The sequence below is a fragment of the Carassius gibelio genome, chromosome A10 (genome assembly GCF_023724105.1).
Source record: "Carassius gibelio isolate Cgi1373 ecotype wild population from Czech Republic chromosome A10, carGib1.2-hapl.c, whole genome shotgun sequence".
Classification (NCBI taxonomy): domain Eukaryota; kingdom Metazoa; phylum Chordata; class Actinopteri; order Cypriniformes; family Cyprinidae; genus Carassius; species Carassius gibelio.
The window spans coordinates 10,094,492-10,122,222 of record NC_068380.1 but is presented as its reverse complement, the minus strand read 5'-3'; the positions used below and the strand labels follow the sequence as shown (position 1 = coordinate 10,122,222).

The window sequence follows — 27,731 nt, the reverse complement described above, 5'->3', positions numbered from 1 at the left end:
GAGCAGCCAATGAGGCATTTAGGTATTTATTATGTCTATGGGTATTACATATTACATCATTAGCAACAATAGCTACCACGAAAAAAAAGTGACATTATTTTTAGTGCTTTAAAAACATTGAAGGTTTGTGAATACTTTAAAGTCCTTTACATTAAACATTTCTATTAAACACCCATTTCCTGTTAATTAAACATTCTAAATCCTTATAAAATAATCTTGTGTATATACAATAAAACAAATGCAACCTTATTTTTCCAGTCCACAAGAACGTATACAAAATGTTCAGCTTAGATGGTGCCGGTCTATTTAATACCTGGCAGGCAGATTGAATGGCTGTAGAAAAGTCCTAAGTCCTAGAAGTTTACTGCACAAATCAAATAGTTCACACTCACGTCATTAAGAAACCTTGTGGTTTCCCTCAGTCTGCTGGGATATGGCTGTAGTAAGAACAGGAAAACTAAAAAGCATTATATAACTAGGGAGACATAGATTTTACTGATTCAGTTAACTTTCTCTTTGTGCTTGGTTTTTATCTGTGACACTTAAATGTGAATAACTTGAGTGAGTGTAAAGCTGAGATTCTTGATTTTAGTCACAGGCTTAGGCAGAGCTTGAGAAGACTGTCTTTGGTTTCACAAACATACTGAAAAAGCCATCGACAAAGATGACGGGAACTCTTCGGTTCAGTTAAGAGTCAACATTTTGAAAGTTGAACCTGTTTCAACAAGGGTAAAACAGCTTCATGCTGTAAAAGGGTGCTTTTAACCAAGCTTCTTAGCAGAGCGATTCTAAGCATCATGGGTCAGCACTTGAGAACAGGATGTGGTTGTTCGCACCTTTACTTGCTGGTTCAGCTGTTTAGCTTTGCAACGTTTGTAACTCACCAAATAGTTTTAGAAAACTAGACACTAGTGAAGGTGTAAATAAATAGATCTAGATTTGTTCAGAAGTTTTTCTCAAAATAGTGTTTTACATACATTTCTGTTATTTTGCCCCTACAATGTAAAACACTGTTCAAATATTTCATTTTTTTTTTTAATTTCATGACAAATTAAGAGCTCAACAAACATCTCGGCTAATACAACAAAAAACAATATAATAACAAGTTACAAGTCAACGATGTTTCACATTTATTAATGACACTTTTACAGGCGTTTGACATGGATTATTGTTGATTAGTTGCTTCATCTGCTATAATGAGTGATTGCGATACTAATTAACTATTATACAGAAATTATTAAGGGGATGCAAAATAAAGTTGTGCAAGTTTTCTTCTATACTGTGCCTATGGTAGCTGAATTCAAAGCTTGAAAAGGTCACGGTCTCGAAGTGCAGGTTCTTAAATGTTATCACCCACAGTTGGTTTGGATACTTTCCAGTTCAATCTGATATGATTTTGCAGACTACACGGATGAATACATTCTGAACAGCTGTAATCTTGGTCTATGCTATCAAGCCTATAAATAAATCAAAACCAAGAAGATGAGTTGCAGGAGTTAGTTAATTAAGAACTGTTCAAAGGCCATTCAAGTAGTGTAGAGCTGTTTCTGCAGCAGACCCTAGTCAGACATCTGACCCTAGATCAGCACTTCTTCTTTTAATATGATCTCCAGTCCAGCTCTCAAACATTCCTCTTGGTGTTAATGAGTAGATCTCTGTTGAATTCAGCCTCCAGATTCCCAGCTCCACTCTTTCCTCCAGGAGGATCCGTTATCAGAGTGAGTTTGTTAAACACTCCTCGGCCAAAATAATCAGCGATGACTGAGAAGCCATCATTAGAGCATTTCAGCTACAAGAGAGAGAAATTCTAATCAATTTTCATTTGCATTTTTATTTTTATGTATTTAGTTATTACTGGCAACTCTGATCAATTTAAAATGTCCTGCAGGAGAAAAATCAGTACCTGTCTGTGGAAATGGTCATGCAGATCTCGTTTCTGATCTTGCGCACGCAACATGTCCATCACTTTCCTGTTCTCAGGGGTGCAAGTGGGGCACTCGGCCTCACTCTCAGCAAAGCTCTCTAGGCAGTGCTGATGGAAAGAGTGGCCACACAGGAAGTGCACAGATGGCAGCTCTAGCGGGCTGTTGCACATGCTGCATTTGGTCTTCTGGAAGATCTTTGCACTGAAAGAGCAATGTCATTTTTTTTAAATATGCATTTGCATTCCTATACTATCAATTGTAGCATCCATTTTTTTCATGCTGTTGACTAAATGAATCCTTGATTCGCTCACCATGTTTTAAGTTCCTGTATCTCAGTGCGAAGATGGGCTGTTTCCTCTCTATACTGTCGAATCTTCCTTTCATCTTCCTCAATCTGCTGGGTCTCCCGCTCTAGTTTATTTATCAGGTAGTCTTTTATGACTGACAGCGATGCTGTGGAATTATGAGCCAAAGTCTGCACCACTGCAACACAGACATTCATATAAAGTCAAAATTATGCGGAAGAGTTGGTTCACATTCTACATCATGACTGAAAAAGAATTATTTGTGTGAAAAGGTCACGCAATTATGTGTGAAAAAAACAACAGAGGTGTTGACCACAATATTTTTTTCGTATCTTTTTACTCACCCAGAAGTGGAGGCATCAAGTTATTTTCATCAATGTGCTGCAGGACTTCACTAATGTAGGCCTTGCAGTTCTCTTCTTTGCGTGCAAAATAACCCAGAGCCTGTTCCCACAAACACACCTCACTGTCCCCATAGCGTTTACAGGCCTCCACGACCTTCCCGTACTCTTCGTTCTGCATGTGGTAATGCATGATCTGCTGGTACCTGCAGAAACAGGCTGTTCCGTCACTTATTTTACTGCTGTTAATAGATGAAAGCTAAATGTAATGCAGATGTAGATGCATTTAATTCTGAACAGAATTCAGTCAGTTCCTGTGATTTGTCGTCACACAAATCTATAGTATGGCGGTAGAAGATCTGTAACAGTAATAACTTTTCTAGCACCTTCTAAGTAAGTGAGACACTGATTAGAAATAGCGCTTACAGTTTGCCCTTTTCATACAGATACAGCACTCCTTCCTTGAAGTTGTGCATCTGGCAGAGCACCAGGGCTTTGTCGAACACAGTGTTGTCGCTCCTCAGCAGGGACAGTGCTGCCTCCTGCAGGACTTTCTTCTTCTGTCAGAAGGCAGAAAGAGTCATGGGTTTTTTTTTTTTACAGTAAGCAATCCAAATGTACCCCAAAAAATGGTCTTGAGATTGTATTTTATAATGCAGTTACAATGTAATAGCTATGACATAGCTCTGGGATATGTATACTTTTTTCTAGAGACACTGATATTAAAATTCTAAAAATTATTTTAATTAAATGATTTTAGTGTTATTAAAAAAACTAAAATCTCAAATCAATTGTGTTAAATGCCACCTTATACTATGCATTATAGTATACACAATGTATTATAATGTTCAATATGAAATATTTATTTATTTGAGAATCTGCAGAATTGCCTTTAATTTGGTAATATAAGTTTTATGGATTCCCACACTTTTATTAATTGCCTAAAATTATAATCAAATTAGCAAAAACATCTAACAAGTAAACAAGTCACATTCTTCAGATCCAGATGTTGTCAGTAATAACATAATATAACATAATGTGTACAGGCTGCATAAAGCATGTTTTACCCCTGGGTCCTGCTCATGTGCCCAGTCCTGCAGTCTGAGCTCTAGCAGAGTGTCATAAACTCCCTCAGGTGAGAACGGGTCCACCTCGATCATGTGTTCCAGGAACGCTCGCAGCTCTCGTGGGTTATTGGCAAAGACTGGGATGAACTCTTCTGGATTGGCCTGTCAAAAAGAAAGAACATTTTGAGATAAAATCTCAAGTAATTTGTCTCAACTCACTATGTTCTTGAATGTCAGATTATTTAAAGGTGTTAATGCGAATACAAATGAATGACCTTGTTTTCCGCAGGCCTGTCCAGACTGTCCCTGTCGGTTGAGTCTTTGTTAGGGTGATAGTCAGTGCAGAGACGTTTTAAGAGGATGGTGGAACTCTCCGGCACATGGTGCATTAGAATTTTACCATAACGCTTCATATTACTCTCTGCCTGATCGAATGGTAACCGTCCGATGTAGCGTAAAGCCTCCTGATAATTCTGAAAAGGTTAATAAAAAAGGGTAAAATAATTGAATAGATATTTTTCTGGCAAGAGCAAGTCAGAGAAACGTTTTTGTTGACAAAATGAAAAAGCATTAGCTTACCTAAACTTATCAAAAAGAATGTCATAAGAGTTTATATCATAGTACACACAAGAAAAGCTGTATTTACCTTCAAATCCTCTAGCTGGATCTTTAGATACCATTCATGGTGCATGTGTCTCTCTGCCAGAAAAACGGCATGACTGTGATAACCAGCCTGTCGTAGCACCTTGATCGCAATTTCAACATCGAAATGCACCTCACTTTCATTGCTCTGTATTCACAGGAGGGATGCAGAGTATGCAAAGCGTCGTCAGTGGTCAAGGCTCATTCAAAAAGCTTAAATGCACATTCAGACCAAAATAATTTTTCTACAGACCTTTATGAACTCTTCCAGCTTGGAGCTGTCCTTCAGTTTGGTGTAACAGTTGAGCAGTAGAGTAGTGTGGTCAGCATTAGCCAGCGATTGCCTGTGGAGGGCCTGTAGGTACGCGGTCAAGTTATGTATCCTCTGTGCATCCAAAAATTTGCGGATTACATATGAGGGCTCAAGCTTCCCAATGGTGCTACAAGAGAAAGAAAGTCAGGAGGTAATCACGAATTACTTGATGAAATGTGTACCTAGAAATCTGACCTGCAAACCTACCGAATATACTGCTGGATGGCTCCATCATGATCCCCTTTGACGTAGAGATGGTCTCCATACTGTCTGAATATCTCAGACAATCCATCATTGTCCAGATGTTGACTTTTAGCCAAGTTAATGGCCATCACAAACAGGTTCTTCTTAAACAGCATCTAAATAATACATTATTGATTGGTAATGTATATTCCTTTATATTTCAGGTAGAAACTAAAAACTATTCTAACCTCTAGCTTGGTCTGTGTGTCTTTTTCTTGCAGCATATACAGTGTTCTGTCCCTCGTTAGGACATAAAAAGAGCCCCATTCTGCCAGAACGTCAATGACATCGTCAAACGCCGCACTGTAAGCGATAAACTTGTTGTCCAGGTCATAAATGGTCAAGATGTGTTTTTCTGTAGGGGATGTCTGTCTGCTACCATAGTCAGATCTGTAAAATGAAATTTCAGAAATGTGAATGCATATTAAAAAAAGACGGATAATCCATGCAATAGAACGAGTCTTACTTGCTGGGTGACTTGTTATTGTGTGTGAGCAGCAGCAGGTAGCCTCTGTGCCAGTGAGTTAGAAGCTTGTGCCCATCGAAAGCAAAACAGGGCCCTCTCTCATCAGGCTGGTACAAATACACACAGTCATCTCCAGCCACTATGAACTGTGAGTCCTGCGAGGGGTCTGTGAGCGCCGAGCAGCGGAGGGCACAGCCGTGCGTGTCCAGTTCTATACGAGGGTACTCTTTCACTGATAATGTGTAACACTGTCAACATATGAATAATCCTGCTTTCAGTTTGTTATAATCTGTAATCTGTAACTATAATCACAGTTTTATTACAAAGAAAAATAAATAAATCACATTCTATGTAACTAACATATACCTGCACTTTTTCTAGAGTGGCGACAAACAGGTGTGTGACTTTGCCGGCCTGTCGGAAAGCCAGGCCTGTGATTGGACAGTTGCCCTCATGGAGGCTGAGAGTTTTACTGTGTCTGTCTCTGGTGATGTCACCCTTCGTCAGCACAACACTGCCATCTGTAAAACCTGAGCATTCAACACAGATATTAGAGTCAACAGAAAATTCATTACTGATGGATAAAAAGACTTTGTTTCTCAACTAAATTTTCTGTTTCACTTTGAAATGCGTCAAAAAAAAGGGCTGCAAATGCCATTTAGTGTCACTGAAATTATTCTTATATAAGAATTGATTTCAAGTTATGTTTATTTATTTCTAGAAAATCAAAATCAAATAAATATAACTAGCATTTGTTTACTTTTGCAACATTAAAGTGTATTTTTTTATTATTAGCTGCCCTCTTAACATTTAACTGTAAGGGAATTATTACCTTTATGAAAACTTTTTTTTTTTTTAACCATATAAAATACTAGCTACTAATCAATTCAATTAATATTTTCAATCTGAATATGATGAGATAAGATTTCTCATTTTGGGGGAGACCTCAGATTTAGATTTTCAGTGACAGCCTTAGTTTAGTATAATTAAAATATTAATGTTTTAAATTCCTTTTTTTATATTTTTGGTTTTCATTTTAATTTTAGTTCTTATTGTAATTTAAATTTTATTATGTGTTTTTTACTTTTGTTATTAGTTTCTGTGTTTTTAAATATGGTTAGACTAAATTTTTTAAGTAAGTACAATATCTCTGTTTTTTTAATAAAAATAAAACACTCCTACCGATAGCCATGAAATTAAGGTTTTCATGTACACTGAGACAAGACACTTCAGTGGGTTTGTTTCCAGGTATGGCAGGGAATATCCGGGTACACAGAGGACTGCCGCTGTCCTTCTTATCAAGGTTCCACACCTTCACCTGATAGGCAAACACATAAACTAAAGCTTAATTTATTGTGCTGAGATGTAGTTTCAGAAGAAACCTGTGTGATTCTTACCAGAGGGTTGATACCAGGCTCGTCCTGACCCACAGACACCAGGATGTTGTGTTGTTTCAGCTGGTACAGGTGTGTCACGCGCAGCTTGTAAGCCTGAAAGCTGGATAGCTGCAGGGACCGGGTCAAAAACCAAATCTGCCCATCCATATGTGCATTATATGAGTTAAAGGAAACATGATCATATGGCATAATTGAAATCAAATATATTGAGCCAAAATGGACTGAATATTGGAATTATACATTTTTTTAAATAAAACCCATGCAAAAATTAATTTGACAATGCAGGCTTGTTGTAACCTATTATATGCTACGATGTATTACTTATACAACTATGTTAATGAAATATCCGTAGTATTATTGTTTATCAGTGTTATAATTGCTAACTAGTTTCAAGCATGACTTCAGCATTTTAAGGATATCTCCAAGCACAATGTGTCCTCGACCGGAATCACAGGCCGCTATTCCCACCGGTAGTTGGAAATTTTTTCCATTTTCGCTCGGATCTTTCACCGTTTCTTTATCGAAAAACACAAATCGTCTCCACTGTAAGAACGCTGCCATTTTCCAAGCAGTTCTTGTTTAGCAAAATCATGTGACTCACATCACGGTCACGTGACTAGTGTCAGGCTATTCTTGTTTTTTTGTTATTTATCTGTATTCGCAATAATATAAGGTTGGACATAACGAGACACAAATTCACTTAATAAAATGTATTTCAATATATATTGTAAATTAAATAACTAATGCGGTTTAAAATCAAAATACACACCAAACAGAAAATAATAAGAAAAAATGTATACATATTTGATTTTAATGTATACTTTCAAAAGTTATTAATATGGCCTAAAAGACATAGTATAACAAAAGTGTATTAACGATGTCCGATTCTTGAATGAACTGCTCTTGTGATTCGGATCTTTTGAATGAATCTCTAGAACCGGTTCACGAATAGGACTGATCTTAACCGGCTCATGTGTCAACCATAGACAGTAAAAGGTGCCAACAAAGCACTGAATGAATGCAAGTTGTCTAGTCTCTTTCATCGTGATGAGGCGAAAAGTAAGTTACTTTTATTGCAGAACTGTTTAATATAAAACATAAGCGCACATTTGAAGAAAGGTGGTTTAATAAATATTGTTTAGTTTTAAACACTATAATTGAAAAACTTAATAAACAGAAATATGCCGTACAACTTTTGGGTCTTTTTTTTTTTTTTTTTTTTGCATATGAAGATATAGATATGAAGATATATATTACAATGTTGCATATAAATGTTCACATTATTACAAACAAATAACAAATAATGAAAAGGGTACAGTTTACTTGTCTATGCTGATACTATTAGAAGTCCTGAGATATGTTTTGTTTCGTTTTACATTTGAAAGGGAAAAAGTGAAGTGACATTCAGCCAAGTATGGTGACCCATACTCAGAATTTGTGCTCTGCATTTAACCCATCCGAAATGCACACACACACTGTGAGCACACACCCGGAGCAGTGGGCAGCCATTTATGCTGCGGCGCCCGGGGAGCAGTTAGGGGTTCGATGCCTAGGGCACCTAAGTCGAGGTATTGAAGGTGGAGAGAGAGCTGTTCATGCACTCCCCCCACCCACAATTCCGTCCGGCCCGAAACTAGAACCCACAAACCTTCAATTGGGAGTCCAACCCTCTAACCATTAGGCCACGACTTCCCCTTTATATACCATATTGCAATATTGTTTAAATTAGTTGATAAAATGTAAAAAAAAAAAAACATCCTATCACTTCTATTTATATAATTTGAAACGTCCCAATTACAACCAGTAATTGAATAATATATGCTTTATCCTTTTCTATCCCATAATCATTAACATATATCATTATATCAGACCCACCCAGTTTTACAGCTGTATTAAGTTTTCTTGTAATTAAATTCTCGACATCAACCCAAAATATCTTTGTGTGAATATAATAAAAAAATTCACACGAATAGTCAATATTCAATTTAAAACGTTCCAATACATGTTTTACTGTATAAATTATATGTAATATTTTAAATAAAACTTACTTTACTTTGTTATTAACTAAGACTTTACCATTCTCCAAGCATTATGCCAATTTAAATCTCCAAATATTGATGACCAGAAAAATCTAGCTGGAGGATACATAACATAAATTTCTAATGTATTTATTTGGTATGCTGTTTTTTTTTTTTTTATATTGATATTTCCAGTAAATATTGTAATAGTTGTAGGCTATAGTCCAGATTAGGGTTATTACAGCATTTATTTTTAAGAAGGCACAATACTTGATTAGGTATAGCCTCCATTACAATCGCATATTATCTGGGTCTAAGTGGAATTTTAAATTTGTCTACATTTAATTTTGATCACTATTAATGAACTGACTAGCCAAAAATATATTATTTTCAAAAAATAGATTAAAAATGGGGATTTATGTTTATATAAAATGTCTCTGTTATTCCAAATAATACTTTGGCCGTTTTATAACATGCAATACATACAAGGAATGACGTAAAAGAATCACTGAATCGGTTCTTCGAAAATAAGTGTTCAAACGAATCTATCCGCAGAAATGAGTCGGGCTCCAGTCGCTGCCATCAAAAACTACAACTTGTCGCACAGCCGTTATGTTCCCCTATTTCACGTGGACCAATCAGATCCGTGTTTAGTTACACGACTGACCACTCGCGCGCACTGGTTGGCACGTGGACCAATCAGCGCTCTCCATTCAATAGTAAAGAGGCGGGACTTACGAGCATAGCGATTAGCGCTTCACTCGGCGAGCAGCGAGTTGTGTGGATCCAATGAAATCACGCCGCGTTCCGGGCCCAATGTGTTAGAACAAGCCGGTGACTGCAAGAGCAAAACCAAGCGACGCGGCGTGGTCAAAGAGCTTTGCTGATTAATGCGATCTTCCTGCTTTCTGTAGGACATTAGATATTAAGGTTCAACACAGAAAAGTTTTGGTTCATCATTAGGACAGGATAAGCGTCTCTAAATATTGTTGTTCAAGTGTCAAGAGGAATCTTCCAGTCAACAAGAGCCAATACAAAACTTGATCTCGCTAAAGGTAAGTGCCATGCCATTACTTTTTGTTGATGTAGATGTTTGGGCTCATCTAATTGGTTGAATATGTTCATAAATGTGTGTTTATTATCCTGGTACAGTAGAACATCTGCAAGACCACCAGCTGCATTTACTTACACATGTGAGCCTTTAAAAAGAAAGCGTTATGTTTTCTGCTCATCATTAAACTTTGACATGGTCATGATGCTCTTCTCATTAGGATCCAGCAGCCTCATTCACGCTTACGTCACACAGGCTGTGCAACTAGAAGTTTCCTCTTTGCATTTTTGTAGTAGCATTGGAAATGGTCTATCTAGGGAGAACTGTGACTGTAAAAATAATGCCAAATTGGATTTTAGAATACGTTTTTACTATGGTTTCCTTGTATTATTTTTGCTCCTTGGCTCTAGTGTCTAAGTTCTTGCAGGAAAGCTCTTGCAAGAGTGCTTCCTGGAGCCCCCCTCCATCTGTGTTTAAGGCAACAACCACAATATACAGTTGGTGGGGCCTCCAGGAACAGGTTTGTGATGCACATGTTCTCAAGCTTTGTCTCAGTGTTGTGGGTGGGATCACATCAAATCAGCATGTACCGATCTAGACCGGTCACTGCCGGTGGCCTCCACCTACACATCCATAAATGACATTCAGACACTTTTTCATATCAGGATGTAGTACTGTCAGTTTTAGTAATAGAGTATGACATGATGATTTTAGGGATCTTGCATGGTTTTGATATGCTTCCTGTTTTATGGACCCGTCACAGCTGCATTGTGACTTTTAGCCTACATGCTATTGAACCAGGCTTTGTTTCTTTCCTGCAGGTCACAATGAGGGAAAGGTTGTCATTATGGGCAGCTTTTTGCCTAATAGTAGCATTCCTGCCTTCTCAAACTGGTAAGCAGAACAATAATTGATATAGTCTTATATTTGCCCCATTTCCTTTGGTTGATGCCCATCAGGATGAATTGAAATCTATCAAGCTTGAATTATTTTTATGTTATGGTTTTCTTATTTGAAGCACAGAATTTCAGCTCTTACTGCCATTTTTGTTGCAGGATCAGTTGCTGTGATGTCTGTGGACTTGGGCAGTGAATGGATAAAAATTGCTTTAGTGAAACCCGGTGTGCCAATGGAGATTGTATTAAACAAGTACGTTTTAGAACCGTGTGTAAATTTTACACCTAAAATCCACAGATGTCACCTGATTTAGGTCTTTTAATATAGAATTTTTTTTTAAAGACAGTATTTTACCCTATTGTGACATTTAGCTTCTTTTTTTGTGCAGGGAGTCCCGACGGAAAACTCCAGTCGCAGTGTGCTTAAAAGAAAATGAGAGGCTTTTTGGAGACAGTGCTTTAGGAGTGGTAAGTCATTGTATGGCAATGCACATATATATGTGTATATATGTGGGAATGGCATCAGAATGAAGGCCGACCTGATTGCTTGGAAAAAAAATTTTTTTCATCACTATCCCTTTTTCTGGGAAGTTTATTACTTTCTATGAAATGTATTACTTTTTATATTAAATATTACACAGATTGTAATTGTGCTGCTTGATATTTTGTGGAAACGTTACAAAAAAAAAAATCCTGTCACTTTTGATGAATTTGATGCATATTTGCTGAATGGAAGTATTAATTCCTTACCCCAAATTTTGAATGAAAGTGTAAACCAGGTACATGGATTAAGGAATAAAATGGTCTGTTTTGATTTCATGCTGTGGAATTTCTAGTGGAAGAAATACACCCCTTCAAATTCTGTTTGTCTCTAACACCTTGTTGCAGCATATTTGACAAACTTTGACTCCAGCATATTTTAATTATGGCAGGCTGTAAAGAACCCCAAGGTGGTTTACAGATTCCTCCAGAGCATTTTGGGAAAGACCGCCGACAACCCACAGGTGGCACAGTATGAGAAACACTTCCCTGAACACCAGCTGCAGAGAGATGAGAAAAGAGGAACTGTGTTTTTCAAATCCTCCGAGTAAGTAATGGATCACCTGCAGGTGAATTTGCTGGAGCTGATGTGTTTTACATTAATGTGAATAATGAATCTTTTGTCATCCAGAGAGTTGCAGTACACTCCAGAGGAACTTTTGGGCATGATATTGAACTACTCTCGTGGTCTGGCTCAAGACTTCGCAGGTTTGATTTATAAGCAGTGTTTTGAACAAGTGTCTTGGTTTTTGCAGATTGGGAAATTTGGAAGCACCAATAACTTGATTTCTCCCTCACAGAGCAGCCCGTTAAAGATGCTGTGATCACAGTGCCAGTCTATTTTAATCAGGCAGAACGCAGGGCAGTCTTGCAGGCTGCCAGTATAGCAGGTCTAAAGGTCCTTCAGCTTATCAATGATAATACTGCCGTGGCTCTGAATTATGGAGTCTTTAGAAGGAAGGACATCAACTCTACTGCACAGGTACTTCTAAAAGAATTTGAGTGAATTAATTAATTTATTTGGTCAACATTGTGTCAGCCAATGGTGTGGGTGGGACTATCTGTTTGGCCACCCAGTGGCAGACTGGAAAACAAAAAATTGACACTTTCATCATTTTGGTGATGCAGAAATTAAGTGGGATTTTTTTTTTTTTTTTTTTTTTTAGAATATCATGTTTTATGATATGGGATCAGGCAGCACAACAGCCACGATTGTCATGTATCAGACGGTGAAGACCAAGGAATCTGGCACCCAGCCGCAGCTTCAGATCCGTGGAGTAGGGTCAGTCATGCTTGCCCCTTTTTCTCCACTTCTTTTTGGCCACTTGGGAGTGCATGTACATGTATATAATATTGTGTTGACTGACTAGAGATGTTTTTCTTTCAACGTTTAGGTTTGATAGAACACTCGGTGGCTTTGAGATGGAGCTGAGGCTCAGAGATCATCTTGCCAAGCTCTTTAACGAACAGAAGAAATCAAAGAAGGACGTGAGGGAGAATCTGCGTGCCATGGCCAAGCTCCTCAAAGAGGCCCAGAGACTGAAGACTGTGCTCAGTGCCAATGCTGAACATACGGCACAGGTATCTCAAACTCAAATAATTATCTTAGTTGGTCAAAATGCAGTTTTATCAGTTTGCAAAAATTAAGTAAAAATAATAATAGAATGCATACTATTATTGTGAGCCATTCATCCATCCATATGTTTCCTCTATGGTCTCTTTTTTTAAATGATAATATCATAACTCAATATTCTTGGTGAAACAACAGACTTCTCTGGTGTCATACACCAGACTTAAAACCCCCCACTTTCATACAATCAACTGCAAAATCACATTTTGATCAATGCCCAAAATTAAATGAACAAACCAATGTATAGAACAGATTTGCCAACTTTTATTTTGACAATTCATTTCACTCAGATGTGTCACAATTCAAAAGAAAATCTGTCACTGCTTCCCCTTCATTGTGACTTTAAATGTGTGAAATTGTCAGTAGAAATTTCTAGGTCACTATTCAAATGTAAGTAAATTTGTGAGCTTATCAGACGTTCTTGTTCTTGCTTCCACTGACGCACGACATGCTTGGTATCATTCTCAAATTTTGTTCCTGTTGAGGTCATGCAGCTTGAATGTTGAGTAACTATTTGGTTAGTTTTATTCAGAACATTATATTTGCCCACACTGGATGGCCTTGATTAGATGGATGATATCAAATATCTTTCCTTGACTGGGTGAGATTTGTTAGACCTTCATTATGTGTAAACACAAAAACAACACTAGAAAGATACACTCAGAGTTAAGTAATCTGTGCTGTGCCATTTCATTGGATTGTCATCTTCAACCAACTCTGGGTGGTTTCATGACCTGTTGACGTTCTTTCTCTCCAGATTGAAGGTCTGATGGATGACATAGACTTCAAGGCAAAAGTGACTCGCTCTGAGTTTGAGGCCCTCTGCGAGGATCTGTTTGACAGAGTGCCAGGGCCTGTAAAAGAAGCTTTAGCTGCTGCTGAAATGAGCATGGTGAGGAGCTAAATTGTATGGCATCTGCTTTATACAGGTTGTCTAAATAACTACGATTTAAAAAAATTATCTGAAATACCTTTGTTGTCCAACAGGATGAGATTGAACAGGTTATTTTGGTTGGAGGATCCACCAGGGTGCCCAAAGTGCAGGATGTGCTTCTTAAAGCTGTGGGAAAGTATGTTTTTCTGATTGGCTGTCAATGGGAAAAGATGCTTTTTAGGAACCGAGTGGTGTAATTACAACCTCAACCAGCAGGGGCAAACTGGGACGTGCAAACCAGCCAAATCTTGGTTTGCCCCCGTTGTCTAGTAGTAGTTTAGGTTTGGTTCCTCCTTTGAACAAAATCAGAAACATTCAAAGAACATCTAATGCAATTCCAACATCTTATACAATACGCATTAATTAACAAGTGAACAGATGTTACCAATAATTAATTGGTTTTACATGTCTCCAGAGAGGAACTGAGCAAGAATATCAATGCAGATGAAGCTGCAGCGATGGGTGCCGTCTATCAGGCCGCTGCGCTCAGCAAAGCCTTTAAAGTCAAGCCTTTCTTGGTCAGAGATGCAGCTTTGTTTCCCATACAGGTGAGAGGGTCAAGACAAAAACCTTGTTCTCTTTTCAAGAATTGGATTTGTATTAAGTTTTTACTCCATTCTAACCGAGAACACAGATGTTTAATTAACAGACAATTAATCTGCCTGTTTAATGGTCATACGACAGTGCTTAAGTTCTCATGTTTTCTGTCACCTTCATTAGGTCGAGTTCAGTCGTGAGACAGAGGAAGAGGATGGCATGAAGACCGTGAAGCACAACAAGCGCATCCTGTTTCAGAGAATGGCCCCGTATCCCCAGAGGAAAGTTATCACCTTTAATCGTTACACGGACGACTTTGTCTTCAACATCAACTATGGAGACCTCAGCTTCCTCAGTGAACAGGACCTGAAGTAAGTGACCAAGTTTGCTTTATGTTCCGTTTTATTTGTTTACACTTTTCACAAATATCAGGAACATAATCAAGATAATATCAAACCGATCTTTCTTTCTTGCTCAGAGTGTTTGGATCTCAGAATCTGACAACGGTGAAATTGTCTGGAGTGGGCAGCAGCTTCAAGAAACATTCAGATGCTGAATCTAAGGGCATCAAGGCCCATTTCAACATGGATGAAAGTGGAGTGCTAAATCTGGACCGGGTTAGTACTGGATTTTAGTTTGTAATGAATCGTGACATTAGGACATTTTTTCAACTATATCACTATGAAGTTTTACTATTCCAGTTTAAGGCAGAAAAACTGAATTCTTAACTTTTTAGGTGGAGTCAGTGTTTGAGACTGTTGTGGAGGAGCAAGAGGAGGAGTCCACGCTCACAAGTTAGTTTTGGAAATGCTTAACTATTTTGTACTTGCGTGTGCACACAAACAAGGGATGTAACGATTGACTCAACTCAAGATTCAATTCATGGAGTTTTAAGACAAATTATCAATTAAATTTTATTTTTTATTATTGTTTGGACAAAATGCTGCACATTTCTTTGTGAAATTCAAATATAACACTATATAATACTAAAATAGCACTTCCATATTATTGCTCGTCTGTTGGGTTTGATTGCTTCTATTGTCACTTTGGATAAAACAACAGCTAAATAACAAAATTTAAATATCATGTAAATAACAAAACTAAACTGAAATTTTTAAACAAGCCCCAATCAAATCTATAAATCTTGTCTGTGCTCTTTTCAAATGAGAGGCGACATTGCTTTTTAATCATGATCCAAACATGAGCAGTTTTAAATCTAAATTAGATTGAATAATTTCAAAATTTGTAGCAAGTGTGAAACTATAAAAAAAAAATATCTGAATGAAACCGACATATCAGTTCTGGCTGAACGAGATGCAGATTCACTCTCTTAAAGTTAGTGTGTCCTTGGTTTCCGCTGTTAACAAAGCAGCGCTGCACTTTTGAACTCAATATGCATTATAAAGAAAATACCATCTAAACTTTTCTGAAGACCGTAAGTTCCCCTTACACATTTATTCATATAAACTCCTTCCCAAAATTGAATCGCGATTTGGTTTTTTCATTTCAACCGATTTTGAATCGTCACATATTTTAATCGATTTTCAACCGGTTCGCGGTTATTCGTTACATCCCACACACGCACATACATTTTATATTATATATATCATATATTTTTATAATATAATGTGTGTGTGCATATCTACACAGAACTTGGAAACACCATTTCCAGCCTGTTTGGTGGTGGAAGCTCAGAGCCAAATGCAAATGTGACTGAACCAGTTACGGTAATTCTGCATAATGACTCTGACAGACATTTAAATTATTATTTATTAATTTATTTTTTTTTCAAATTTGTTTTTGACTTCATTTTTTATTTTTATATATATAACGGTTCAGGATGAGGAAGAAGTGATTCCAGAGGCTGGAAAAGACCAAGACCAGTCAGAGAAACAGGAAGAGTCTGCCCCGGAGAAATCCGAGGAGGGAAAAGAGGGAGAGCCTCAGGCAGAGGAGCAAAAAGACGACAAAGAAGATAAAGCGGAAACTCAGGTGAGATGATTCCCAGTTAATCACATTTTTGGAGAGGTGCAGAATGATTATAGAACCTCTGGGCTTTAATGAGACTCTAGTTCTGACCTGTTAATCTCAGGAGTGACTTTTGACTTTATACTGACTAGAGTGTCTTGTAGATTATTTTAAATTATTTCAGTGTACTGTAATATCTGATATATTGATCAATAATACAAATGATTCTTTATTAGTAGGAGTTCTTTCTTACTGACCATTGAAATTGTATTTTGCATTATTTATAATAAATAATATTAAACGGTTATTTTAATTTTAAGAGTTAGGGTTTTTACTGTTTTTACAATTACAGTGGGTTTAATTTGCTTTTTTCACTTCGACTATTAATGACCGGGTTCCCATGGTCCTGAAAAACCTGGAAATATCAGGACATTTAAATATTTGTAAGAGATAAATTGATTTTGCTAAAAAAATATTTACGGGTGCAAAATCAATTTTCTATCTTTTTTTTTTTTTTTTACCTTCCAGTCAGTCATGGACTTTCAAATGGGGGACAAACGTCAAGGTTTAATTGTAGTGACAAACTCCGTTGTATTGTGTCACCGACACTATATACAAGGTTCTGCCCCTCTTTAAAATTGTACCTGTTACAAAAACGTGAGAATGTGAATTATTAATCACTTACGTCAGCAAGGGGTCTGACTATATTTCTTAAACTGCAATTTGAACCATGTGTTATATTGCAGTTTCATATAAAGTTACCAGCCCCTCTCGAGTTACTCCTTTTCATTTAGTTCTTGAATCTGTCTAGAATTGAACTCTCACCTCCATCACACAGGGAGAGACCGAAGCCGAAAAGACTGAAGAGAAATCAGAAGCTGAGAAAGCGGAGGAGACCGAGGCGGAAAAGAAATCCAAAATACAGAAAAAGAGCAAAATCTCAGAAGACATCACAGTGGAGCTTGAGGTGAACGATGTTCTCGATCCCAGCACAGAGGACATGGAAGTGTCCAAAAAGAAGTAAGTGTCTCTTGCTTCTCAGAAGTAATTAACGTGGAGAATGAATTAACAGAGCGGGAAATGGGACAGACACTCTGTAGAACCTGAAGAATCTCTAAAGAATTCCCATGTGTTCCTCCCTCATATCAGGCTGCAGGACCTCACTGACCGCGATCTGGAGAAACAGGAAAGAGAAAAGACCCTGAACAGCCTGGAGGCTTTCATCTTTGAGACGCAGGTATAATGAAGCTCTGTGAGTCAGTGCTTGAGCAGTGACTCATAGATCCAGTGGTGTGACAAAGAAGCCTAAAAAGCTTTATTTGCAGAGCTATAGGTGAAATCTATAGTGGACTTAAGGCTGAATGATGATGGATTTTTTTTAATGTACAACACATTTTTTCCTTCTCTCGGTCTAGGATAAGATGTATCAGGATGAGTATCTGGCTGTTGTGACTGAGGAGGAGAAAAAGCAGATCACAGGCAAGCTGAGCGAGGCTTCTAGCTGGATGGATGAGGAGGGATACACTGCTGGCACTAAGGAGCTGAAGGAGAAGCTGTCTGACCTAAAAAAACTTTGTAAAGCCATGTTCTTCAGAGTGGAGGAGAGGAGGAAATGGCCTGACAGACTGGCAGCTCTCGACAGCATGCTCAACCACTCCACCATCTTCCTCAAGTGAGTGAGAGCTGCATCATGACTTCATCCCATTTCCTTTTTCTCTCTCTTAATATTTTTTTTTTTTTTTTATAAAAATTGAATTACAACTATTAAATGTATACGTAAATTAAGTTTTAAATTTATAAATAAGGCAAATATAAAAATATTGTAATTTATTAATTTAATACTTGTATTTTAAATAAATGTGGTGATAAATATATTTAATGAAACTTGTATTATATATTTTTTTTAAATATGTAAATATTTAATTAATTTTTTTTAATACATTTTATTACCTTTTATTACTTTTTATTTTTAAATAAGCAATGGATCTAAAACATTTTCAAATAATTCTTACAAAACTACATTTCTAAAAACATGTAAATATTTAATACGTTTATTAATTTCATTGCCTTTTATTTAGTCATATTCATTATATATATATATATATATATATATATATATATATATATATATATATATATATATATATATATATATATATATATATGTGTGTGTGTGTGTGTGTGTATATATATGTGTGTGTGTGTATATATATATGTGTGTGTGTATGTATATATATATATATATATATATAAAATATATATAATATATATATGTGTGTGTGTATGTATATATATATATATGTGTGTGTGTGTGTGTATATGTGTGTGTTTTAGGCCTATTTTATTTTTAAATTAATAGTTTTTTGTCTTTGTCCCTTCGTCTCTTGTAACTTCCGTGGGATGTTGTTCATAGGAGTGTTAGACTGATTCCTGAGGCAGACCAGATCTTCACGGAGGTTGAACTGAAGACGCTAGAGAGGGTCATCAATGAATCAATGGTATGCATTGCATTTCTTAACCCACATTCAGATTTCTTTCATCCTTCCTCATCAATTCTACACCGAAATCTCTTTTGACTCTCTCTACATTTTGTTTTTTTGTTTTTATTGCAGACTTGGAAGAATGAGACTGTTGCTGAACAAGAAAAACTGTCCCCAACAGAGAAACCGGTTCTGCTCTCGAAGGACATTGAAGCTAAGCGTTCCCTCTTGGAAAGGGAGGTCAACTACCTGCTGAACAAAGCAAAGTTTGCCAAACCAAAGCCTAAAGATAAGGCTAAAGACAAGAACACCACCTTTACAGAGAACAGCAAAGCTAACAACACCACTAACAGCACAGAAGAAGCGGAGAAGGTTATACCCCCTAAGAGCGATGATGGTGAGGCAGTGATTTTTTTTTTTTTAACCGTAGCATAACTTTATTGTATCAAATCAGTAGACCCCTAATATAGATTTAACAACTCTTCCTTTAGTTCCTTTTCCTGTTAATATGCAGTAAATCTGCTATTTGAATTGTGCTTTTAGCTGAAGAGGTGAAGCCGGCAGAGGAGCCTCCAACTGCTGAAGAAAAAGAAGAAACCATACTTGAACTAAATCCAGCAGAAAATACGGACACAGGTAATTCACAGTCGACATCAGTGTGGATGCAAAGTCATTTCAACATGCTCTGTGATCAAAAATAACAATCTATTAATTGAATGGCTTTATATAAATACATGTAATATGTTTTGTTTTTTTTGCAGAATCAACAGAGAGCAGTAAATCAGAAAAACACATAGCGGATGAATTATAACATCTGGAATTCTTTAAAGTTATTTTGTTATATTTATTGACTCTGTTAAGTGGTTAAAAAAAAATTATAAAAATCCCCGGCCCCCTGAGCAAATTGGAACATTTTGACACATTTCAGTAGTTTTAGTTCAGTGACCCTGAGCCAAATGAGAATACCAATCCCAACTTAAAGCTTTGTGCTTTTTCCATTTGTTTAATTTTGCTTCTTAATCCATAAATGAATGATCTTCTCCCTCTCAGAAATATGATATCTGTCTGTTTGAGTCACAAGGAAATCTAAATGGCATGCTTGACTAAAGTAAACATGCTGCTGTCCTTTGTGTGTGTAAATGCAGATCATTTTGAAATGGTCGTTTATTTCATGTCCTCTGACTCTAGACAACTTTGCTTTGCGTCCAGAAATGTACATTAAGGAAATGTGAAGTTCCTGCTGAATAGTTGCTTAGCAGTTTGTCACATCTTGTCAAAATCTTTTTTTTTTTTTTTCTGGTTCACCTTTTTCCATTACTGAAACAGCTGTTTGTATCTGTGAGCATCTTCTGTGTTAAACATCTGTATTTATGGACTTCAGTATGATTAGCATGCACTGCACTGACATCAAAAGATTTTCACACAAAGGTTTTTTTTTTTCTTTACTGGTTTTGTCTTTTACTTGTTTTCATGTGCAAGTCTGTGTGGAGAGAAAAATGTGGAAATGGGAAAAGATTGTTTGTAAACCATTAATAGTCTCTGTTTAGTGTTTTTTTTTTCTTTGCGCATTTTGGTTAGAATAAAGTTACTTTATTTTACTGTATTTAATATAATTTCTGGATTTAATTTAGTGTTTTTAAATAAAATAAAAAATAAAATCAATTATATATATATATATATATATAATTTAATGACAAACACCAAAATGAGTCAATGAAGTCTAGTTTACAACCATAAATTAATATTTCTTAGTGTTGTTTTAATTGTTCATGAAATTACAATAGCGAAATGCTTTTTTACAAGAGTGCCCTGCTACAAAAAAACAAAAATGCAGCTATATAAATGGAATATAGTTAAAATCATAATGAACATTGGCATGCAAATAATTATGTTGAATCAAATCCATTCAGTAGACTGTATAACTGTAAGGCACAGACCTATTTATAACTGGTTTTGTGACATTTTATGGCATCATCTACTCATAATCCCATTGCTGTCCTGTAAACCTTGGGCTCAACCAAACTACAGGTCTAGATGCAGAAGCCCTGTCTATGAGAACAACTTTCATGGTGATGAGACAACCATCTCAGTGAAGAAGAATGGGTTCTCTGTTTGAGAGCTGTCAGTGGAAGAAGCTTGATTTGTCTGCAGTGAACTTGTCCTTGCGGATCTTGTAGATGAGCGCCGCCAGCATGATGAAGCACAGGCCTCCGAATACCCCTGCTGCCACAGAGACGCCCACCACCACCTCATCCTGCTTCAGTTTCTTATACACTGTGCAAACACAGACACGCCAAATTGACCCATTAAAAAAGGAAATGACGACAACACGTTTAGAAGATATCTCATTTGCTTTTAAAGAACAGAAAACAAGTGCATACCTGTAGCAACAGGTGCAAACGGTTCTATGGGATTACAAAAAGAAAAAAAAATTCCCATGAGTTCAAACACACTGTATTATAATAAAAGTTAATATACATAAAGAAATAATGCATGTGCAAATGATATTAGAACATCTGTAAAGTTTATTTATCAGGGGTTCTGCAGGTTTAATGAAGGTAAAGTTTAAACCAAAATAGGTCCCTGTGGTCTCATAACTTCTAATAATAAATAAAAATTAAAACAACTTATTGTTTGAATATTTATGCTCCCAACCACTATAATAATGGAAATAACTTAGAAATTACTATACCTTCTGACCATAAAATGAAAAATAATAAAATAATTAATCAACAGTATTTTTGTCTAAAAATCATTTTGCAATGTTTTTTGCATCTCAAGTAAATGTATCTTGTTTATGTTTAGAAATTTGTGTTGGAAAAACAAAAAAAATCTGAAGAAGGTTTTTTGTTTTGTTTTTCAAGTGCATGCATGGCATTTATGAGATGAAGTCTTTCCGCTGTTATCTAACAGCTTTTTAAGACCAGCAGAAACCCTGGTTCATGCACATTTGAATGATTTCTCTCAAACAGCTGGTTGCTCTTACCGTCCACTTTGGTGATGACTGGCCCAGAGCTCACTGTGGCAACATCACTCACTGAGGTTCCCTGAGCTGACTGGACAGCCCTGCGCTTCCTTCCGGAAGTTGTGCAATTCTAATGCATGCATCATAAAATGCATTTAAATACACTTCAGTTAGTGTGTGAAGTATATATAGAGGTTTTTATTAGCCATGTTACAGATACGGTTGTGTTTATACCTGCCGTAAGGATCTACAGAAAGAGCTCTCGCAGAGCCTAGTGGCACAGTGCAGATAAAAGGTGGACACCGTCCTGTTTCTGTGCTCCACAAAGCGAAAAGTCTCGAACGAGAAGCGTGCCACCTGCTGTTCTCCATTCACACCCATTATGGTTTGTGGATCAAGGTTGCATCTGAGAATGACAGAGGATGTTGGGTACTAACAGATCTGGATTACGTAATCGGATTTCAAAAATTAAGCACTTAATTATAAAACACTTATCTTCAGACTACAGTTTCTATTGTTTCAATACAAATTTATTCATCAATATTCAACATACATAACAACAACAAAGAATGGAAAAATTTTTCTTTTAAAATATATTTATATATATTTTTTATATGCTGTCAAATTGCATTGCCTAAAATGTTTAATGCAATAGATTATGTTATATTAACTATAATTTTCGTCATGTTTGCAATCAGTTTGTATGTACACCCTGGATATAACGGAACTGTGGAATCACTTTTAGATGCATATTTGTATTTGAATCATCCTCTAGCAATCATATTTACTAAAGTTCAGATCAAAAGTGAAAATGAAACAAAGATTTATGTATTCACACATACCCGACAAACAGGTCAAATGATGTGTTGTTTCCTGGGTAAGGACTTGTGGTTGTATAGCATCGATCCAACAGAACATTGAACCTTTATGGGGAGAATTAAATTAACAAAGTGATATATCAGCTTAATAATAATTTTTATCATATCGTAGGCCACCTTATGATGAATATCATAATTCATAAGAGTCTCAAACTACCTCTCTGTGAGATTAGTTGCTCGGACTTCCACAAAAACCCTGGTTTTCAGCATGAGACCCGTTGGAGGCATGAAGAGACGAGTTGTATATGTGTAGTCCTTTGAGTCAGTGCAGAAAGACAGTTATGAACACATGCAGCTGGCAAGTTTCAATAACTCCCTCATGTTATTGTCAATAATGTGTTTTGCGAAACAGAGCCAAAGGAACATATGATACCTCAAAAAGAACCATTCTCAGAGTGCTGATGAAACTACCATTATTGTCTTTAATAGCCAAACTCACTCCAGATCTGCAGAACAACACAGGTTTGTGTGTGAATGATCCGTAATTCATTTAGACTGGACACATTTCACATATCAAGACATACAGCGGAAGCCAAAAGTCTGAGATCACTGAAAACACTTTTATTTAAACACTTTTTATTCATCAAATTTGTATTTTTGTAGAAGTTGGATGCAAGGAAGAACATCTGACCGTTTGTATAACATTCAGATCACAAAGTTGCTTATTTGATTAGTGAACTTAAAACATTTATTCTTAATTTCATGGTTTAAAATGACTTTTTTTTTTCTTTTTTCTTTTTTTTTCCATAAATCCCAGGTTTTTTAGTGCGGTCTCAGACTGTTGGACCTCACTGTTCAAGTTCACTCCACTCACACACTGATCTCCGTGTTGTTGACCAAGTACTGCAGTGGGTATCTACAGGAAAAGAGGTATTTCATCTCCTGCTTGTATGTGATGGTTCCAGCATTCAAGTCCTGAGTATTGACCGCTCCAGAGATGTTCACAGACTGAACACTAGAGAAGTCTGAGAACAGCCCAGATCCAATCTCTTGGGTGATCTGTTAGATTACACGAGATATACACCTTTAGAATATCAAAGAAACATATATACTGCAAGGCAACTTCAGATAAACCAGAAAGTTTACTGCAACAGAAATTGGGTTGGGATTGATTAATTAAGTATAACTTAAGTATTTTTTTATTTTTTCCATGGCAGAATAAAAGGAAAACAGACTATAAAAAGCATAAAAGTAACTAATTTAACAACATATACAATTTATAGTAGTTTCCCAAATATACATTGACAATAACGTTTAACCAAATAGCCTTCTATGTATGTATGCATGTGTGTGTGTGTGTATAATGTATTATTGTATAAAAGTATTATGATTTATTATGACACCTATTATTTTTATTACATTTGCTGAAACATGTCTCATACCGTTAGCTTATTGGAGCAGACAGATATGTACGGTTCAGTGATGTAGAACTGGAATTTCACTACAGGTGGGTCGACGGTCCAGTCAGCGGTTCCTCTGCACTCAGGTTTGCCGAACTGACCATTGAGAGCCACCAACGATTCGTTGTATCCATAGAAGTACATGGGGCACAGCAAAATCAGCAAATCCATCCTGTTTGTGCCACACACAACTGTGATATCAGAGCTGTCTGTAAAAAAAAATAAAAAAATATACAAATAAATAAAACAGTTGTCACAGTAACCTCTTATGAAGTTTATTGCTTGTAAATCTTTGGTATGGAAATATATGATGTTCTTTTTATGCTGCTAGGACATTTAAAACCACATGAACCATAACGAAAAGGAGGACACATCATTAAAATAATACTTCATGTTAAAGAGAGTACACTCCTCAAATTGCTGGGCGGTCTTGGTTTCCTTTGTGGTTCCAAAGGATATGAAAGGTGAGATCCTGAAGAGTGAATTAAGGATGTATAAAGAGGAAGAGGAGAAGAGGAGAGGACACATGAATGTGTGGACTGACCCGGGTTTCTGAATGTTGGGTGGGTGAGGCAGGGACTCTGAGCCTCTGACTGGAGAATCAGGACGAGCTGACACACTAGGAGGAACGGCCACATGATGCTCTGGCTGCAGGGAAAATCCCACGCATCATCACATTATCACCTTGACCTTGATTAACTCAAAAACACATTTAAAAGCAAAAACACCTACTTACAATCTGATCACGCAGGCTTTCTGTTCTGTGTTCAGGTTTCACCAACAAGCACTGAATGCAGCAATTCAGTTGAATCTAATGTCACTGCCAGGTCACACGTTTTTTAGATTTTGATGAAGGAGAGCGCAAACAAAGGACTTCTGACTCCTGTTTTAAACAACATAAAAATACATATATTAAATAGGTTGACTTTTTTCTAATACTTTATATTACTCATTTACATATTTATTTAAATACGATAATCTTGTACATTTTGATATAAACATGCAATATATATATATATATATATATATATATATATATATATATATATATATATATATATATATTTATCTTTACATTTCTTGTTATTTACATTATGATGGGCACCAAAAATTACATTATGTCAAGATTTCTGAGTGGTAATGGAACTACGGGGGGGGTTGTGAGTTTAATTAAAAGCGAATAATTAAATTATAAAAAAAGTAAAAATTAAAATAAATCATTTATAAATAACAACAATCAAGATAAAAAACAAACAAAATAATAATAATAATAATAATAATAATAATAATAATAATAATAATAATTTGTTTACCTACATGTTATGTGACCATTAACCAAATCAGAGATCAGTGAACTTAAAAATGTGATACGTATTACCTTAAAATCTGTCAGTGGAAAAAATGCAAATACATAACTAAATCAAATTTTACACAATTTGAAAATAAAAACATACAAAATAAATAAATAGCATCAATATTAGGACTTAAATTCAGACTAGAACTTAAATCATAAAGATGTATGTATTACCTTGGTCACCTTCTCTCTTTTTGCTGTCTTTCTCTCTGTGTTTGATGATGATATATCTATTTATACTGGCCCCTTTCTAGGAGTGAGGGAGGGCACCAAAAAAGAGACACCAGATGAGGAACACGAGGAGTTTTAAGAAGATCATTGTAAGTTCAGTATCAGGTAACATGTCTGGAATACTAAGAGATCTTGCTGCTCATATAGCATTAACTTGGCTTTTGCATAGAGTTATATTCTATAAATGCATTATATCACTGTGTATCAGGCTGCACTTAACTGTGTCATTATAACAAAGCAATAAGTAACAAAAATATGTCCTCTTGAAGACAAAAGATGGTCAAGTTATAAAACAGGACTTAATGAAACACATGGTCTATTCTACATTATGTCACACTAATAAAGTCTATTCTAACAGATTTATGGTTCATTTGTTGAAGAAAATGCCTGGTTATAAATTACATTTCTATAATAAAATTAAATGATTTATTTTTATTATAGAACAAAATAGTAATACAGTAAATAACTGGTTGAGAATAATTATATACGCATCTTCTTTTCTCAAAAGGACGATGAAATCCGGTCCAAAAATTAAATAGCCTGTATTCCAATTTCAGAGCTCTGAACTATTATATTTTATGTATTGAAAGAAACGAAGAGCATCATAATACCTTCCTAAAACAGACAATAAAAGCAGTATTAGTTGTCTAAACTATTCATGTGGATTTCATAAAATACACGCACATAAACTCTCAATATCCTTTTTTAGTTTATGTGGTTTCAGGTATGCAGTCTTCGTGAGAAAAAGATCTCGTCACCTCATCGTTTTCTAGAATTAGATATCACACCCATTCAGACAAAGCATGTCATCATCAAAGCATTATTTCAACAAAGAGAGCCCTTCTTAAAACTACACGGGAAAGGAACAATCATGATAATGAACGACCTTCTAAGACACTGTCCATCTGGTTCCCACTCACACTGGTTCATTTCTAAAGCTCTGAACCAGTCAACCTGGGCCCTAATTCAATATATATATATATATATATATATATATATATATACAGTTTTGTTCAAAATAATAGCAGTACAATGTGACTAACCAGAATAATCAAGGTTTTTAGTATATTTTTTATTGCTACGTGGCAAACAAGTTACCAGTAGGTTCAGTAGATTGTCAGAAAACAAACAAGACCCAGCATTCATGATATGCACGCTCTTAAGGCTGTGCAATTGGGCAATTAGTTGAAAGGGGTGTGTTCAAAAAAATAGCAGTGTCTACCTTTGACTGTACAAACTCAAAACTATTTTGTACAAACATTTTTTTTTTCTGGGATTTAGCAATCCTGTGAATCACTAAACTAATATTTAGTTGTACGACCACAGTTTTTTAAAACTGCTTGACATCTGTGTGGCATGGAGTCAACCAACTTGTGGCACCTCTCAGCTGTTATTCCACTCCATGATTCTTTAACAACATTCCACAATTCATTCACATTTCTTGGTTTTGCTTCAGAAACAGCATTTTTGATATCACCCCACAAGTTCTCAATTGGATTAAGGTCTGGAGATTGGGCTGGCCACTCCATAACATTAATTTTGTTGGTTTGGAACCAAGACTTTGCCCGTTTACTAGTGTGTTTTGGGTCATTGTCTTGTTGAAACAACCATTTCAAGGGCATGTCCTCTTCAGCATAGGGCAACATGACCTCTTCAAGTATTTTAACATATGCAAACTGATCCATGATCCCTGGTATGCGATAAATAGGCCCAACACCATAGTAGGAGAAACATGCCCATATCATGATGCTTTCACCTCCATGGTTCACTGTCTTCACTGTGTACTGTGGCTTGAATTCAGAGTTTGGGGGTCGTCTCACAAACTGCCTGTGGCCCTTGGACCCAAAAAGAACAATTTTACTCTCATCAGTCCACAAAATGTTCCTCCATTTCTCTTTAGGCCAGTTGATGTTTTCTTTGGCAAATTGTAACCTCTTCTGCACATGCCTTTTTTTTAACAGAGGGACTTTGCGGGGGATTCTTGAAAATAGATTAGCTTCACACAGACGTCTTCTAACTGTCACAGTACTTACAGGTAACTCCAGACTGTCTTTGATCATCCTGGAGGTGATCATTGGCTGAGCCTTTGCCATTCTGGTTATTCTTCTATCCATTTTGATGGTTGTCTTCCGTTTTCTTCCACGTCTCTC

At 36.3% G+C, this 27,731-nt stretch overlaps 3 protein-coding genes across 3 annotated transcripts; 1 reads left to right on the top strand and 2 right to left on the bottom strand.

Moving 5' to 3' along the window:
- Positions 1-1,106: 1,106 nt before the first annotated feature.
- On the bottom strand, positions 1,107-7,299 carry LOC128021122 (vacuolar protein sorting-associated protein 11 homolog). Its single transcript, XM_052608067.1, has 16 exons — positions 7,119-7,299; positions 6,700-6,848; positions 6,485-6,620; positions 5,669-5,832; positions 5,303-5,550; positions 5,025-5,226; positions 4,801-4,952; positions 4,534-4,720; positions 4,285-4,428; positions 3,914-4,111; positions 3,639-3,800; positions 2,998-3,131; positions 2,575-2,777; positions 2,237-2,408; positions 1,904-2,126; positions 1,107-1,789 (listed from the first exon to the last, which is right to left on the bottom strand). The coding sequence occupies exons 1-16, from the start codon at positions 7,258-7,260 to the stop codon at positions 1,622-1,624; spliced, it is 2,784 nt and encodes a 927-aa protein (XP_052464027.1). The 5' UTR covers positions 7,261-7,299; the 3' UTR covers positions 1,107-1,621.
- A 2,178-nt stretch (positions 7,300-9,477) lies between these two features.
- On the top strand, positions 9,478-20,356 carry LOC128021121 (hypoxia up-regulated protein 1-like). Its single transcript, XM_052608066.1, has 24 exons — positions 9,478-9,772; positions 10,590-10,662; positions 10,824-10,917; positions 11,054-11,132; positions 11,597-11,751; positions 11,836-11,912; positions 12,005-12,186; positions 12,371-12,486; positions 12,599-12,785; positions 13,592-13,726; positions 13,822-13,904; positions 14,184-14,316; positions 14,489-14,676; positions 14,784-14,922; positions 15,042-15,099; positions 15,956-16,032; positions 16,145-16,297; positions 17,112-17,293; positions 17,423-17,510; positions 17,689-17,945; positions 18,687-18,771; positions 18,886-19,150; positions 19,297-19,389; positions 19,515-20,356. Exons 2-24 carry the CDS (start codon positions 10,596-10,598, stop codon positions 19,562-19,564), a joined length of 2,943 nt encoding a protein of 980 aa, XP_052464026.1. The 5' UTR covers positions 9,478-9,772; positions 10,590-10,595; the 3' UTR covers positions 19,565-20,356.
- A 519-nt stretch (positions 20,357-20,875) lies between these two features.
- On the bottom strand, positions 20,876-26,511 carry LOC128020646 (zona pellucida-like domain-containing protein 1). The gene is made up of 11 exons (XM_052607259.1): positions 26,468-26,511; positions 24,541-24,644; positions 23,979-24,205; positions 23,411-23,595; positions 22,970-23,042; positions 22,754-22,851; positions 22,561-22,641; positions 21,953-22,124; positions 21,740-21,848; positions 21,135-21,158; positions 20,876-21,027 (listed from the first exon to the last, which is right to left on the bottom strand). The coding sequence occupies exons 1-11, from the start codon at positions 26,509-26,511 to the stop codon at positions 20,876-20,878; spliced, it is 1,269 nt and encodes a 422-aa protein (XP_052463219.1).
- Between the last annotated feature and the right edge of the window lie 1,220 nt (positions 26,512-27,731).

What these genes read in the sequence shown, in the direction of transcription:
- LOC128021122 (XM_052608067.1), bottom strand. Translation starts at nt 7,260, where the DNA reads ATGGCAGCGTTCTTACAGTGGAGACGATTTGTGTTTTTCGATAAAGAA. An exon ending in ACACACAGACCAAGCTAGAG is followed by an intron (nt 4,953 to 5,024) that starts GTTAGAATAGTT and finishes TGTATTATTTAG; the next exon opens with ATGCTGTTTAAGAAGAACCT. An exon ending in ACAGGCCTGCGGAAAACAAG is followed by an intron (nt 3,801 to 3,913) that starts GTCATTCATTTG and finishes TCTTTTTGACAG; the next exon opens with GCCAATCCAGAAGAGTTCAT.
- LOC128021121 (XM_052608066.1), top strand. Translation starts at nt 10,596, where the DNA reads ATGAGGGAAAGGTTGTCATTATGGGCAGCTTTTTGCCTAATAGTAGCA. An exon ending in GTGTTTTTCAAATCCTCCGA is followed by an intron (nt 11,752 to 11,835) that starts GTAAGTAATGGA and finishes TTTGTCATCCAG; the next exon opens with AGAGTTGCAGTACACTCCAG. An exon ending in CACTCCACCATCTTCCTCAA is followed by an intron (nt 17,946 to 18,686) that starts GTGAGTGAGAGC and finishes TGTTGTTCATAG; the next exon opens with GAGTGTTAGACTGATTCCTG.
- LOC128020646 (XM_052607259.1), bottom strand. Translation starts at nt 26,511, where the DNA reads ATGAACCAGTGTGAGTGGGAACCAGATGGACAGTGTCTTAGAAG. An exon ending in TCATTTGACCTGTTTGTCGG is followed by an intron (nt 22,125 to 22,560) that starts GTATGTGTGAAT and finishes TGTCATTCTCAG; the next exon opens with ATGCAACCTTGATCCACAAA. An exon ending in AGTCATCACCAAAGTGGACG is followed by an intron (nt 21,159 to 21,739) that starts GTAAGAGCAACC and finishes GTAATCCCATAG; the next exon opens with AACCGTTTGCACCTGTTGCT.